Source organism: Lepidochelys kempii, chromosome 16 (assembly GCF_965140285.1).
Source record: "Lepidochelys kempii isolate rLepKem1 chromosome 16, rLepKem1.hap1, whole genome shotgun sequence".
NCBI classification, from domain to species: domain Eukaryota; kingdom Metazoa; phylum Chordata; order Testudines; family Cheloniidae; genus Lepidochelys; species Lepidochelys kempii.
Window position 1 is genome coordinate 18758243 of NC_136395.1, and position 15399 is coordinate 18773641.

The window sequence follows — 15399 nt, forward strand, 5'->3', positions numbered from 1 at the left end:
TTATTAGGTTTGTTAAGGTAATAAAGGTGCACTAAAGGGAAGCATAGCCAAATGACTGACAGGGACTGGGACAGAAACAATCTATGATCACCCAGAAAAGTATATGAGGTTACTACCTACACTCAATCAGCATTTATTTGCAACAACCCCACCTTGAGTCATCAGTGAAGACTGAACCAGAGACTTTCAGCTCAGGGTTATTACTTGTGCTATTAGCTGGTAGCAGTACAACTCTTATGCTCTTTGTGGACCAGCCGCTATTGGCAGACATGTTACACTTAGCTAGAGTGTTAAAGGAAAAAAACCCCACACATGTTAATCATCACAGTGCTGAATAAGTATGTGTCTGCACTACGGAAGCTGTGCTTAAAGACTAAATTTATTTTACAACTTTCAATACTAAAACAGGGCAAACGAATTAGACACACAGTGACTGCTCACCACATACTTTATAACTGCTCAATACACACAGATTTTGCTAACATTTTTCATTACAATTTTAGTAAAGGGAAACATCTGTTTCCTCTCTCAAAAAGCACAATTCATCTTCCAAGCGGTCACATGCCTTTGAAATTTCATGTTTATCAACACGCTGCTCTCTTCCAGAATAAGAGCAGCACAGAGAACCATCCTTGCAAAAAAAAAAAAAAAATTCCAATAGCATTTTTTTTTTAAATTATTCCAGTTTTTTAAAAAGTCAAAATCTGTGAAACACACACAAAATGAACCTAAAGTATGTTACAGGGTAACAAAGTAAATGACATATACTCTTTGAATACAAAGTTATTTGTAGTTCACAAAAATAAGCTCTCCTCCATTGTAAATTTTGTAGCAAAATGTACATTGTACACGAATATTCTCATTAAAATTTCAGTTATTCATGACAATGACTACAACTGACAGATCCCAGAGAATGACTTCAGCACAAATACTCCAGTATGACCACGTACGATCTGCCTAAAATAGTAGCTTTTCCCCACCTTTTCCCCTGTGCATTAATTGAAGTAAAAATAAAATAAATAAAAGCCTCATTAGTATCTTGGACAGAGACTTCTTTTTTAATGGTCAAATGCATAGTGCTGCTTTACTACTCAGTAAGAAAACTTCAATAAAGGAGGAAATGTGTATATTAATGTCCAGAAAGGGAATCAACTAATGAATCATCAGCATTCTTCAGAGCTCATCTGAAGGCCTGTTCTGTCCGTAAGTCCCATTCACTTTCCTTCTTCCAAGACCAGTGACTGGGTTGTGTTACTACTGCCTGCAAGTGTCATGAAAAGCCTCAAGTGTTCGGAAATCTCTCCACGTGGGTGGAAGGCCATCCTGCAAAAACTTTCCACAGCGCTGGCATGGAGCCTGGAACAGCTTTATGTAACTTCTTAACCAGGTCTAAAAAGAAAAGCATAGTGAGAAATTAAACAAACTAGATATGGATGCTCCCCAATGTTATCATTCCAGTCAAACAAAATTATACTGAGCATCGAGAACATACCTTGGTTTGGGCCCAGAAAGATATACAGTGATTTTATAGAAATGGAAGCATGCAGAAAATCACAAGGTCACAAGACAGCTGATTTTCCATTTTGCTGGAGTCCCTACTCTCTCTCATTAAGCAACTTTGTAAACAGAAATTCACGCTGTGAGAAGAAGGTATTTGTAGCTAAAGGGTTACCATGGACAACCAATGCTCCTCACATTCCAACTGACATAGGATTATGCTTGATCATTCTCCGATACTTGTGCCCTGGTTAAATTAGATATTGGTTTCTTTCTTTCTGTTATTCCTCTACCACGCCTCTGCTGCAGTCACAGTGCAGAAACCTGAACTCTTCATAGATGAAGATATAGTATATGACTTTCACATCGGGTTAACTAATTTTCTTTCTAATGTGGTTTGAACATAGTATTTTTATGACCAATAAGTACTATAAAATCTTATATTTGATGACACTTCTACAAAAGAAAAAATGTTGTCAAGTGATAAACAGCAAACAACAGCTGAAAACATTCCCAAGTAAAGATTTGGTCTCTTAACTGGGTTGTCATACATAAGAATGAGCATTACATAACTCAATTCCAAACTCAAGGAGATATGCAACTAAAAAACTCAAGACAAGCAGATTCACACCATGAAGGATGCACATGAATCTTGTCATTTAAATTCCTACTGAATTACATCAATAAGAGAAAATTGTTCTCTGAAGAAGAGGTCAAGTGAATTTATTGAAACAAATCCTTCCATCCTCATCAGAGCCTTCTCTATAGCAGCAGAATTTAAGGCAGTCAATAACTTTCCTCAAAAAGAACTATATCATCTCCGGGTTTAGCAGTAACTAGGGACATGGGCAACAGAATACTATAGGTAAGCTGCTGCTATTAACTTCAGCTTTGTTGGACTTAGCCTGCACCACAGAAAATCAAATTTTCTGAACTATAATACAGAGATAAGTAAATGAAGTTAAATTGTACACTTAAACACCTTTTGAAAGAAAAATAATGTTCTTCATTCCTGTTGGAAAATTAAGACTACCCTACATCCTGTCAAATGGACTGAACACCCGACATGTAAAAGGACCGACATATTGATACTTGTGATGAGCTTGTGTTTTTGCTTTGTTAAAGTTTTCAGTAGTGTTTTATCAAATCAATACGACAGGTCCACAGCAAAAGCAAATGTGCTACCAGTTCTCGAAACATTAATTTTCAGGTACATGCTGCAACATGGATTGGACCAGTAAGACCTACTTCTGCCATTCTGGAGCTGAAGAATCTTATTGTAAGATGCGCCCTAATAGAAAAGCGCTTTACACAAGTATTTTAGCTTAGTGGCCGTTTTATAAATTAATTAAATAAATGCAATAGGTAAAGGAGTTTAACTGTTTTGAAATCAGACTTCTAACAACTGGAACATGAAAGAGCAATTTACAACTTTCCACATGTGAATTTAAGTTTTCTCCAGGAGTGGTGGAGACTGATGGTAGACAAAGCAAACTGGATCCTGATTTTAAAAAATGCCCATGCCTCTATCACTTGTTCTGGACAATTATAAAAAAGTTGACATAAATTTTATGAGCAGGGAAAAAGTGTTTCTTCGACAGTAGGCGGGGTAGATTGAGCCCTAGCTGTTTTCCACTGCCAAACTATATCCTGCCAGAAGGAGTACTGAATAAGGAACCATTGTTCTTACTCACCAGACAGCAATACAGTTTATACAAAAATCTGTTTTTACAAACAAAATTATAAATATATTCGAAGCTCATATGTGCTGAATTGAAATCTGTATATTGAGACAGATTGTTTTAAATAAATTAGGTAATTCTTAATAAATAGTACTACTTAATAATTAAGATATTTCTTCCTGGTAAAACTGTGGGATAGATTTGTGTGTGTGCGCGTGCATGTGTGAGTGCGCACTTTTCCTCTCTTGATTCTGAGAGCCAGTCTGTGCCCGCTATGGCAAGAATTATGCCAGAGGTGCATGGTCCCTGAGGAACCAGGTATGAACTGAAGACTGATGTAGCAAAGTGGAGTGCCAGCCAGTGCCCTATCAACACGGCCTTTCCCATCCCTCAATGTGCACTCTATGCCAGAAGGTGCGGTTGGTAAAAGACATGGCTCTGCTGGTTTTAAGCCAGTGAGGGGTTCTCCTCAAAAGGGAATTCTCTGCTGGCCAATGACAGCCAGAATCCATCTCTTTTACATTGCTTGAGTCCAAAGGGGACAGATCATAACTGAGAATCTGGCCTCATTTGCATGTTAGTTTCAGAGCTGACCCCAGACCAGCTTCACAGATAAGATTCAGCAAGCAAACATTGAAAGCTATAATGAGTTATACAGATGCATATACAGGAATCTTTGAATACCATCCATCCCAGTGTACTGAGAACGGCACTATTTACTTTAAAGAGTATTAATGACAAATAACATTGGTTACCTTCTTCAGTTGTGAGACCTGAGGGAATTTAGTAAATAATTATTTTTAACCACTTTCAATATGGAAAATTACTCTGTGTAACAAACTGCCTGGTATCAATCATTCTCACCAGGCTGAAGTCCAGCTGGGAGAATTTCTTTTAAAATAAGCTTACCATGAAGGATCTGACCACCACATCTGGCATCTGGGGCAGCTGGTAATGCAATAAAGCAGTGGTTGCATGATCTGTCACCTGTGCCACAGACAGAAGGGAAAGACCTCCTTATTAATTCATTATTTCAGACAAAGTTGTGTTACTTTAAATGGAAACAGCATAACATCTCAAAGGGAAGACGTGAAGAAAGAATTACATGACACCCAAGATATTCAGATAGCAACACAAAGATGTTTGTGTGGCTCTCTCAAACACAGTCCCATTCTTTAGCTCTCTACACAAGAGAATTCATTGAGACACAAATGTAATTAGTGTTTTCATACACAAATACTAAAAGCACCTTTACAATGCAATACCATGGTAATAGCTAATACTATAGGGAGGAAGCATGGTTTAAGTCATTAAAGAAGGGGGCTAGAAGCTAGGAGAAATAGGTTCTATTCCTAATTCTGCTAATGACTCACTGAATGACACTGGGCAGGTCACTTAATTTTTTTATGCCTCAATTTACTGACCCACCTTTGTATGCCTGTCATAAATATAAAGGGAAGGGTAACCACCTTTCTGTATACAGTGCTATAAAATCCATCCTGGCCAGAGGCAAAACCCTTTCACCTGAAAAGGATTAAGAAGCTAAGATAACCCAGCTGGCACCTGACCCAAAATGATCAATGAGGGGACAAGATACTTTCAAAGCTCGGGGGCGGGGGGGAGACACAAAGGGTTCTGTCCGTCTGTGTGATGCTTTTGCCGGGAACAGATCAGAAATGCAACCCTTCCAACTCCTGTTAAGTTAGTAAGTAATCTAGCTAGAAAATGCATTAGATTTTCTTTTGTTTAATGGCTGGTAAAATAAGATGTGCTGGAGGGAATGCATATTCCTGTTTTTGTGTCTTTTTGTAACTTAAGGTTTTGCCTAGGGAGATTCTCTATGCTTTGAATCTGATTACCCTGTAAGGTATTTACCATCCTGATTTTACAGAGGTGATTCTTTTACCTTTTCTTTAATTAAAATTCTTCTTCTAAGAACCTGATTGATTTTTCATTGTTCTTAAGATCCAAGGGTTTGGACCTGTATCAATTGGTGAGGATTATTATCAAGCATTACCCAGGAAAGAGGGTGTAGGACGTGGGAGGATATTTTGGGGGAAGACGTCTCCAAGTGGTCTCTTTCCCTGTTTTTTGTTTTACACGCTTAGTGGTGGCGGCATACTGTTCAAGGACAAGGCAAAGTTTGTACCTTGGGGAAGTTTTTAACCTAAGCTGGTAAGAATAAGCTTAGGGGGTCTTTCATGCAGGTCCCCACATCTGTATCCTAGAGTTCAGAGTGGGGAAGGAACCTTGACAAAGGCACTTCAAGATCCTTAGCTGGAAAGCACTACAGAGGTTTTCTATATAACTTATTATGATCAGCAGAAATCTGGAGAAAATAGTGTGATATTCAAAAAAAGCTACATCAAGGAATTTGCTTCACTTGTATTTTAGCCTTCTACAGTGAAGAAGAGTAGCATAATACCCTCTTGGCTGTGGCTCTACAAGGAAACCCAGTGTAGCACTACAGGATCATTAACAAGCTGAACCACTAGCAAGCAGCTTCAGAGGAAAATCTTAAGTGTTCTCTTCTTTATAGGCCTACATTTCCTTTTTGCCACTTTTCCTAAGTTTTATGTTCCCTTAAGTCATGTTGATTTACTCTATGGAGGAAAAGATCTACAGTGATGAAGCAGAGAACTCACAAATGTTATTCATACACAAATTTCCCTTTTCTGGATGAGGGAAATCATTTTCAAGTTTCAATTCCAATACCAAATTTAAGTTGTCTAGGTAGACAATCTTGTGGTAAAAGGAACGGAAGACCTCTTAAAAGTCAAGCTATTTTATACTATTTTAAAAAAATGATTCCACTCTTCCCCACAAAGATTTCATATTTGACAGGATTATTTATGTGTACAGTACCACATTTTCATGGAAAAATGGATACCCTCTTCTAACAAGAAAGGAAAGAAAACATAATTCTTAAAGTCCCACTTAAGGTTGTTTACATCAAACTGATACAGATTTAGCACTCTTCTTGGTCTCCTCTGTAACCAAGAATCCACAAATATGTTCATGGTCTACTTACTAACTCACATGGGGAGAAGGTTTCTGATAGCAGGGGGCTTTTTAATCTAACAGACAAAGTCATGACAAGAGCCAATGGCTGGAAGTTGAAGCCAGACATATTCAGACTGAAAATAAGATGCAATTTTTGTTTGACAGTGATGGTACTTAACCATTGGGACAAATTAACCATGGCTGTGGTAGACACTCCATCTGAAGCCTTTACATCAAGACGGAGGGTCTTTCTAAAACATATGCTGTAGCTGAACCACCACGTATGGGCTTGATGCAGGAATTATTGGTGGAATTCTCCTGCTTATGTTATACAAGAAGTCAAACTGATCCCTTCTGACCTTAAAAATCTATCACTATGATCTTATGGTGCTTACTAGCATTACCCTGGATATAAGAATATCAAATTATATCACTGTCCAGCGGTTAGTTGTGTTCTTGTAGTTTTTTCAAGAAAGAGACAAGCTCCTCTCTGATTCACACAGTGCGGCTGGTTGCCTCAAACTTCCTATACCGTTAGTTGGACCAATGTAGCCTATTTTTCATCAAGCCCAGTTTTAAAGCATATTTAACTTAAACTAATACCATGAAAAATACTAATTTATTTGGGCCAGATTCTGCCATCAATTATTCATGCAGACTAATACCTTATTCTGAAAATAGCACCACTGATTAAAATGGTACTACTTACGGAATAAATTGCTGCTGACTGTGAATAAGATTATCAGAATCCAGCCCTTCGATTGTAAACTCTTTAGGGCAGGGACTATATTTTCCCATGAGTGTACTGTGCAGAACACAATGAGGCCCTGACCCTAGCTGGGTTTTTTGGGAGCTACCACAATATAATGATAATTAGCAATGAAATAGTTAATTATTAATAACAAAGAATAGTAATTTACAGCTTCCTAACTTAAACCAGTCAGTCATTCCTTTAATTAAATCTCATGGATTATGTTAACCTCTTCACACTTCAAATCCTATGAGCCATTTGATTTTTTTATTTTTTTTTTTTTAAATAGCACTTAGATTTATAGGACAGTACCAGACTTTAAAATAAACAGGCAGTCTAAAGATATTTATGAATAACAGTTCCCCTTCGAACAGTTCCCCCGAAAAACAAAGTTGTTTTCTCTCAGCACTGAAGATGTGGGGCAATATTGCCATTAACAAATTCAAATTCACTGGCTACATTGGCATAGCTGCACATATGCTGTCCCTATTGTGATGTAAAGCTAATGAGATTCCACAGGGAGATAAAAGCCATGCCAGCGCTGCTGGAACACTAATAATGTTTTCTGAACAAAAAGGAGGCGATTCATACCATAAGCAAGTGCTGATAAAGAAAAAAAATGCTTCTAAAAAGATCAAAGTGGGTGTCAAACTTTGGGAAGAGGAGGGGAGGAATAACACCCCCCAAAAGTAGCAACAAACATTGTGATGCTGAACAGAGCAAAGAAAAGAGATGCAAAAATGTCAAACTGTCTAGTGGGTGGGGGGTGGGGACCAAACAACACCCAACAAAACAGAGATGAAAAAACAAAGCACAACTGTCCAAGATTTAAAAAAAAATAAAAAGGAAGGTAACAGATCGATGCAGAAGGCTTTACTAATGGAAATATCATTTCACGCCAAAGCAAAGAAAATAGCACATGCACCAGCTCATTTTTGGGATATTTTTTCCTCCATCCAAGTTGGAGTTGCAAGATAATTTATTTTGTGTGTTGAACAACATTTTGTATCTACAGGACTTCTCTTCTCTACACTATCTAACAACATTCCTGTTCCCCTCACCTGTCCCTTTTCCAAATTAGTGTGTCCTCTAGTACACAAACTGATTAGACAACTACTACTCTGAGTCGCAGAAAAAACTCTTCCAAGAGATTTTACAAAAAAGCGTCAATTGTCACAATTCACCTTCTGGAAAATACCTGTGAGTTTTTCCAAACAAAATGAAAGATACACTATTGAAGTTAAAGACAAGTTTTGCTAAATGAAATATTTATCATTTAACCAGACACATTCACATTTTACAGCAGAGTCTCAAAGCAAAAAAGGACTCTAGTTACAATAAAAATTGACTGGTAGAGACATGCTCTTGGGTCCTGTCTTCTGAATGAACTTACATTTCTACTGGACTGGATGAGCAGATTTTGGTTTATCAAAATACAACTGTGTTTAAATTTGAATAGAAGCACTTTCCCTCTTATTAGCAGTTATTTAGATTGATCTCTGGCACCAAACTTAACTTTTTTGGTTCATTTCTGTTTCCAAACTGCTTATAAATGTACACAGCTTGAATGCATATCTTTCTTCCAGTCTAGAGAGATGCCTGCATTCTGAGTTCAAACCACAGATCACCAGGCTTCCGTTGGATCAAACCTAATCTTTAACATGACTTTATGGGAATGAAATTTTCAATACTTTTTATCTAAGAATAACAATTAGGTCCCCACCAGCGAGTAGAGTTGTCTGGGTATTTGCTCACTCTGAGAAACTACATGCAGAGCACAGATGGCTGCTCAGCAGTAGAGTGAAAAGGCAGGTACTCCCTAGTTCCTTATCGCATCTGACAGCTCAGCTTGTTTGCTTGGTAACGTTGTAAATAGCTCATGAGATCAACATACACTGATAGCAACAAACAAAAGCCTTGCTGTTTGTCTGAACCAACCTATCCTCAGCCTTTCTCCAAAATTTCTTATCCACTCAATGGTACTACAAAAGGCACTAGCATATTATTATTCCTGGAGGTTTCACTTTTCAGAAGGGGACAGTATCCAGGAATGAAAAAATATCAGAATTTCCAGTGTTGCAGATTCATTTAAAAAGTACAGTCTTGTTTATGGGTGGGTAAGGGTAAATAAGTGCTTCCACAAATTGTGACAAAAAACACAAAGGTAGGGGTGTTACTTTGCACTATTATGAAGGGGACCTATTAAATAGTCTGGTTTCTTACTATTAAGGCTGACAGGGGCTTAAAGAACTAATAACATAGGATGTTAGAGTATAGGAATTACTATACTGGATTATACCAGTTGTTCCTCTGTTGTAGTATCCTGTCTCAGAGTGGCCAGTAACAGTTTTTAACGTGCTGCCTTTCAATTTAATTTAATGCCCCTTTGCTCTTATATTACTGAAAAGAGTAAAGAATACTTAGAGATGAATGAGAGGCAAACAGCTCCTATCTTCTCAATTTCTCTTTCAGGAAAAAGCCTGAGAATCCCATAATATAGGGGAGCAAAAGCAATTTGGTGAGGTCACAAAACACAGCAAAGAAGAAATAATGTATTCATACATAAGCGTTAGGGCTGTCGAATGATTTTTAAAAATCACAATTAATTGAGAGATTAAAAACAATGGAGATTAATCGCAGTTTTAATTGCACTCTTAAACAATAAGAAAATACTATTTATTTAAATATTTTGGATGTTTTCTACATTTTCAAATATATTCATTTCAATTACAACTCAGAAAACAAAGTGTACAGTGCTCGCTTTATATTATTTTTTATTACAAATATTTGCAATGTAAAAAAACAAAAGAAATAGTATTTTGCAATTCACCTCATATAAGTACTGTAATGCAATCTCCTTATTGTGAAAGTGCAAGTTACACATGTAGAATTATTATTTTTATATAACTGCATTAAAAAACAAAACAGTGTAAAACTTTAGAGCCTATAAAGTCCATTCAGTCCTACTTCTTGTTCATCCAATTGCTCAGACAAACAAGTTTGTTTACATTTGCAGGAGATACCGCTTCCCGCTTCTTATTTACAATGTCACCTGAAAGTGAGAAGAGGCATTTGCATGGTACTGATGAAGCCGGCATCTCAAGATATTTATGTGCCAGATGTGCTAAACATTCATTTGTCCCTTTATGCTTCAACCATCATTCCAGAGGACATGCTTCCAGGCTGATGATGGGTTCTGCTTGATAACGATCCAAAGCAGTGTGGACTGATCCCTGTTCATTTTCATCAACTGAGTCAGATGTCATCAACAGAAAGATGATTTTCTTTTTTGGTGGTTTGGGTTCTGTAGTTTCTGCATCAGAGTGTTACTCTTTTCAGACTTTTGAAAGCATGCTCCACATCTCGTCCCTCTCAGATTTTGGAAGGCACTTCAGATTCTTAAACCTGGGGTCAAGTGCTATAGCTACCTTTAGAAATCTCACACTGATACCTTCTTTGTGTTTTGTCAAATATGAAAGTGTTCTTAAATCGTGAACAACATATGTTGGGTTGTCATCAGAGACTGCCATAACACGAAATATAAGGAAGAATGCAGGTAAAGCCACGGTGCAGGAGACACACATTTCTCCCCCCAAGCAGTTCAGTCATAAATGTAATTAATGAATTATTTTTTTTAACAAGCATGATCAGCGTGGAAGGATATCCTCTAGAATGGTGGCCGAAGCATGAAGAGGCATAGGAACGTTTACCATATCTGAAACATAAATACCTTGCAACCCTGGTTACAAAAGTGTTTTGTTTTTGAGTGCAGTTATGTAACAACAAAAACCTACATTTGAAAGTTGCACTTTCACGATAAAGAGATTGCACTACAGTACTTGTATGAGGTAAACTGCAAAATACTATTTCTTTTGTTTATCTTTTTGACAGTGCAAATATTTGCCATAAAAATAATATAAAGTGAGCACTGTACACATTGTATTCTGTGTTGTAATTGAAATCAATATATTTGAAAATGCAGAAAAACATCCAAAATATTTATAATAAATTTAAATTGGTATTCTATTGTTGTTTAACATGGTGATTAAAACTGCGATTAATCATGATTAATTTTTTAAATCGAGTTAATTTGTTTTGAGTTAATCGCTTGAGTTAACTGTGATTAATTGACAGCCATAATAAGCTTGTATTCTTAGCAGCTCAGGTTTTGACATAGCTCACATGCATATGCTCCGTAAGAAATAAGCCTGGAAATATTGAGCTTGGAGGAGAGAAAGACCACTTCTTCATCATGGAACCACAGAGCCGTGAGGCTCAGAAAAATCCAGGAAGGAATGGGAGATGCCTCTGTCTTCACGAACAAGGTCAGCTCCCAGACTGCTGCACTGGGCAGCACAGCATGGGGAGGAGGTGACCAGCCCTCTGTGGAGAAAGAAGTGGTTCGGGACTATTCAGAAAAGCTGGACGAGCACAAGTCCATGGGGCCGGATGCGCTGCAACCGAGAGTGGTAAACGAGTTGGTGGATGTGATTGCAGAGCCATTGGCCATTATCTTTGAAAACTCATGGCAATTAGGGGAAGTCCCAGACGACTGGAAAAAGGCTAATTAATGCCCATCTTTAAAAAAGGGAAGAAGGAGGATCCTGGGAACTACAGGCCAGTCAGCCTCACCTCAATCCCTGGAAAAATCATGGAGCAGGTCCTCAAGGAATCAATTCTGAAGCACTGAGAGGAGAGGAAAGCGATCAGGAACAGTCAGCATGGATTCACCAAGGGCAAGTCAAGCCTGACTAATCTAATTGCCTTCTATGACGAGATAACTGGCTCTGTGGATGAGGGGAAAGCGGTGGACATGTTCTTCCTTGACTTTAGCAAAGCTTTTGACACCATCTCCCACAGTATTCTTGCCAGCAAGTTAAAGAAGTATGGGCTGGATGAATGGACTATAAGGTGGATAGAAAGTTGGCTAGATCGTCGGGCTCAATGGGTAGTGATCAATGGCTCCATGTCTAGTTGGCAGCCGGTATCAAGTGGAGTGCCCCAAGGGTCGGTCCTGGGGCCGGTTTTGTTCAATATCTTCATAAATGATCTGGAGGATGGTGTGGATTGCACCCTCAGCAAGTTTGCAGACAACACTAAACTGGGAGGAGAGGTAGATATGCTGGAGGGTAAGGATAGGATACAGAGGGCCCTAGACAAATTAGAGGATTGGGCCAAAAGAAATCTGATGAGGTTCAACAAGGAAAAGTGCAGAGTCCTGCACTTAGGACGGAAGAATCCCATGCACTGCTACAGACTAGGGACCGAATGGCTAGGCAGCAGTTCTGCAGAAAAGGACCTAGGGGTTACAGTGGACGAGGAGCTGGATATGAGTCAACAGTGTGCCCTTGTTGCAAAGAAGGCCAATGGCATTTTGGGATGTATAAGTAGGGGCACTGCCAGCAGATCGAGGGACATGATTGTTCCCCTCTATTCGACATTGGTGAGGCCTCATCTGGAGTACTGTGTCCAGTTTTGGGCTCCACATTACAAGGAGGATGTGGAAAAATTGGAAAACGTCCAGCGGAGGGCAACAAAAATGATTAGGGGACTGGAACACATGACTTATGAGGAGAGGCTGAGGGAACTGGGATTGTTTAGTCTGCGGAAGAGAAGAATGAGGGGAGATTTGATAACTGCTTTCAACTACCTGAAAGGGGGTTCCAAAGAGGATGGATCTAGACTGTTCTCAGTGGTAGCAGATGACAGAACAAGGAGTAATGGTCTCAAGTTGCAGTGGGGGAGGTTCAGGTTGGATATTAGGAAAAACTTTTTCACTAGGAGGGTGGTGAAACACTGGAATGCGTTACCTAGGGAGGTGGTGGAATCTCCTTCCTTAGAAGTTTTTAAGGTCAGGCTTGACAAAGCCCCGGCTGGAATGATTTAGTTGGGGATTGGTCCTGCTTTGAGCAGGGGGTTGGACTAAATGACCTCCCGAGGTCCCTTCCAACCCTGATATTCTATGATTCTATGGTGTGTTCTGAAGTAGGCAGCTCTCAACAAGAAAAACAACAAAAGATTGAAGTTCCTTAAGTAAGTGCTTCCTCAATATAGTATTGTAGGATACAGGAGTTTTCCTGAGGGTAGGGTTTGGTGGCTGTGTCAAAAACCTATGAAAACCAGAAATATTTAATCTGCTTGGTTTTCTTATTTGGACTTGATCAGACATTTAATCTTTGCTTAACCAGCTACTTAAATACAGCAAAGTACTGATCATGGAAGCAAGCAATCAGCCAGGTGATCCTCGAACAGTCCTTCTCCTCTCTTTGAGCAGGCATCATCAGTAGTTCAGTATTCAGCTCATGCACACATTGTTTTATTCAGATATTATTGACAAGAATACATCTTCATACATTACAATACTTGTGTGTCCTTGTAATGGTGACAATTGTGCCCTAAACTTCATTAGTTTGGGACTGCAAACCTCTTAGACAAAGACCCGGATGCACAGCAAGAAATGCAAATAGCATCAGGCACTGTCAGTGATGTACTACTGTCTCTCCTCCCTGAAAGAAACTAGCATTTGAAAATTTGGAGAAATAGAACCCCGAACACTAGGATATATATGACTACTCAAAGCACTCTTTTGTGGAAGACATATTTTCGCTCATATGTTCAATTCTCATGTGGTTTCATCGTGCTTGTCTTGTTCTTGCAGGATTTTTTTACACTGTAATTTTTAGACTGTGATCATTTCCTTACATTACAAACAGCTTGTTGAATAAAAGACAGAAGCATGATTCGCCTTATAAAACATGTACATATGCATTCAGGTCTACACACTCTATTTTATCATCCATAATGCCCTCCTACCGCTAGATATTTTAAAGATCATGACTAACTGCACAAAGGAAAAATCTAAGCAACTGTTTAACAATTAACCAGAAAATACTGGAACTAGCTTGTTTGCTGGTTTTGCCAACTATCTTTGGGGATTGTGCCTGCTTTGAGCAGGGGGTTGGACTTAGATGATCTCCTGAGGTCCCTTCCAATCCTGATATTCTATGATTCTTCGAAATCTCTTGAAGCTTTGGTTCAAATGTAGGTAGGATCTCAAAGAAGAAATCTAAAGGATTGTTTAGTTCCTGCTGTACATGTGAAACCATCATACAACCAACTTGCAATCTGACTACTGTGAATCTCTGTTTAGGATAGCCCACTATTAGGCTACCAGGGGTGCTGTAGGACAAGACTGAATTGGCAGGAATACATGTGAGTTTACATGGTGCCCATGGATCAAATAGCTAATTGGGGGTGTGGGGGAAGAGAAGGAATAAATTACATTAGACAGATTAACTATATCTTGTTACTGAAGGGCTCAACTGATAGTTAAGGGTAGAAGTTAGCTACTGGTAGAGTGTTTCATTCACTACACTACAATAAAAATAACTACACTGTCCTTTTTCCTTCTACTCTCCCTCTGAATGAGAAGCTATGAAGCTTGCTCCAGTCACTACAATATTTTCCTTCAAGTCACCTACTTGGCATTCCATACCCCTCACCTCTATTCTTCAGATTTCACAGCAAAATTTAAACAGTAAATATTTCTAAATTTCTTGTCTTATTCCTCCTCTTAGGTTACTGAATGAAGACATGTGAGGTGTTAAAATAGGGAGGTTAAAGATCAAAACAGTCACCGCACCTGCTGAGTTTAAATGTCAGAAAAATATGGAAACAAGTAAACCTTTTCTTTATTGTTTGTGGTTTTGCCCTTTCAAATATTCCCCCCTTATTTTTAAGTTCCATTCTCTGAGACTAACCCTGCTGGTAGATTTGGTGGCTATAAAAGCTTATTCACCCCAGGACGAAGTTCAAGAAGTCTCCAGGGAACCTTAGTAAATGACTGTACATTTTAGCAGTAATGGGCCCACTGGGAGTTCTCCCCCTTGGTATTATACACACATGGGTATCCTGTCTAATAAGGAGGAGAGAAAAGGCTTGCTGACACAGCCAACGGTTGCAGACGAAAGTCAGGACAAATTTAGCTTCATTTGACAGGGTTGGATAAAGGATCACAGGTCTCTGGTCCTTAACCTAGAAAGGCATGCTGCAGTCCTGTGAGAATTTGACAGGTTTGCAGCTTCCATGAGCAGATATCTTGTGAGCTCCAGATGTTGTTGTATTGTCATTGAAGAGAGTTTGGGAACTACGTCCAGCTTTTTAAAAATAAATGTCCCTGCCCTTCAAAGGAATGATGGATTCTGCAGCATTAAAGGAAACGGACACAGTCAAAGGGCTTCCCAGCCTCCTTGGTGGAAGTCATTGTTGCTCTTCTGAGAAGGTGAAAACTGAGCCATTTCCACAAAGGGTCAACACTGACTGCACATAGAGAAAGATTTCATGGACATACAGATATGTTGTGACATGGGTAGACAGATAGAGATAAATTCAAAAAATGGTGGGAAAACATTTATTCTGGAGATTTAAGAGTGCCAGACTAAAATCACTTCTCCAACACTACTTTAT

The 15399-nt window shown here is 38.8% G+C and overlaps 1 protein-coding gene across 2 annotated transcripts in view; it reads right to left on the reverse strand.

Moving 5' to 3' along the window:
• Nucleotides 1-361: 361 nt before the first annotated feature.
• Nucleotides 362-15399, reverse strand: part of MED27 (mediator complex subunit 27) — a 180086-nt gene continuing 165048 nt past the window's right edge. For both annotated transcript variants that reach the window (XM_073314820.2, XM_073314821.2), the window contains exons 7-8: nucleotides 4089-4166; nucleotides 362-1389 (exon numbers count right to left, since the gene is read on the reverse strand). In XM_073314820.2, coding sequence (XP_073170921.1) covers nucleotides 1255-1389; nucleotides 4089-4166 — 213 coding nt within the window. In that variant the 3' untranslated portion in view covers nucleotides 362-1254. The remainder of the gene's footprint in view (nucleotides 1390-4088; nucleotides 4167-15399) is intronic.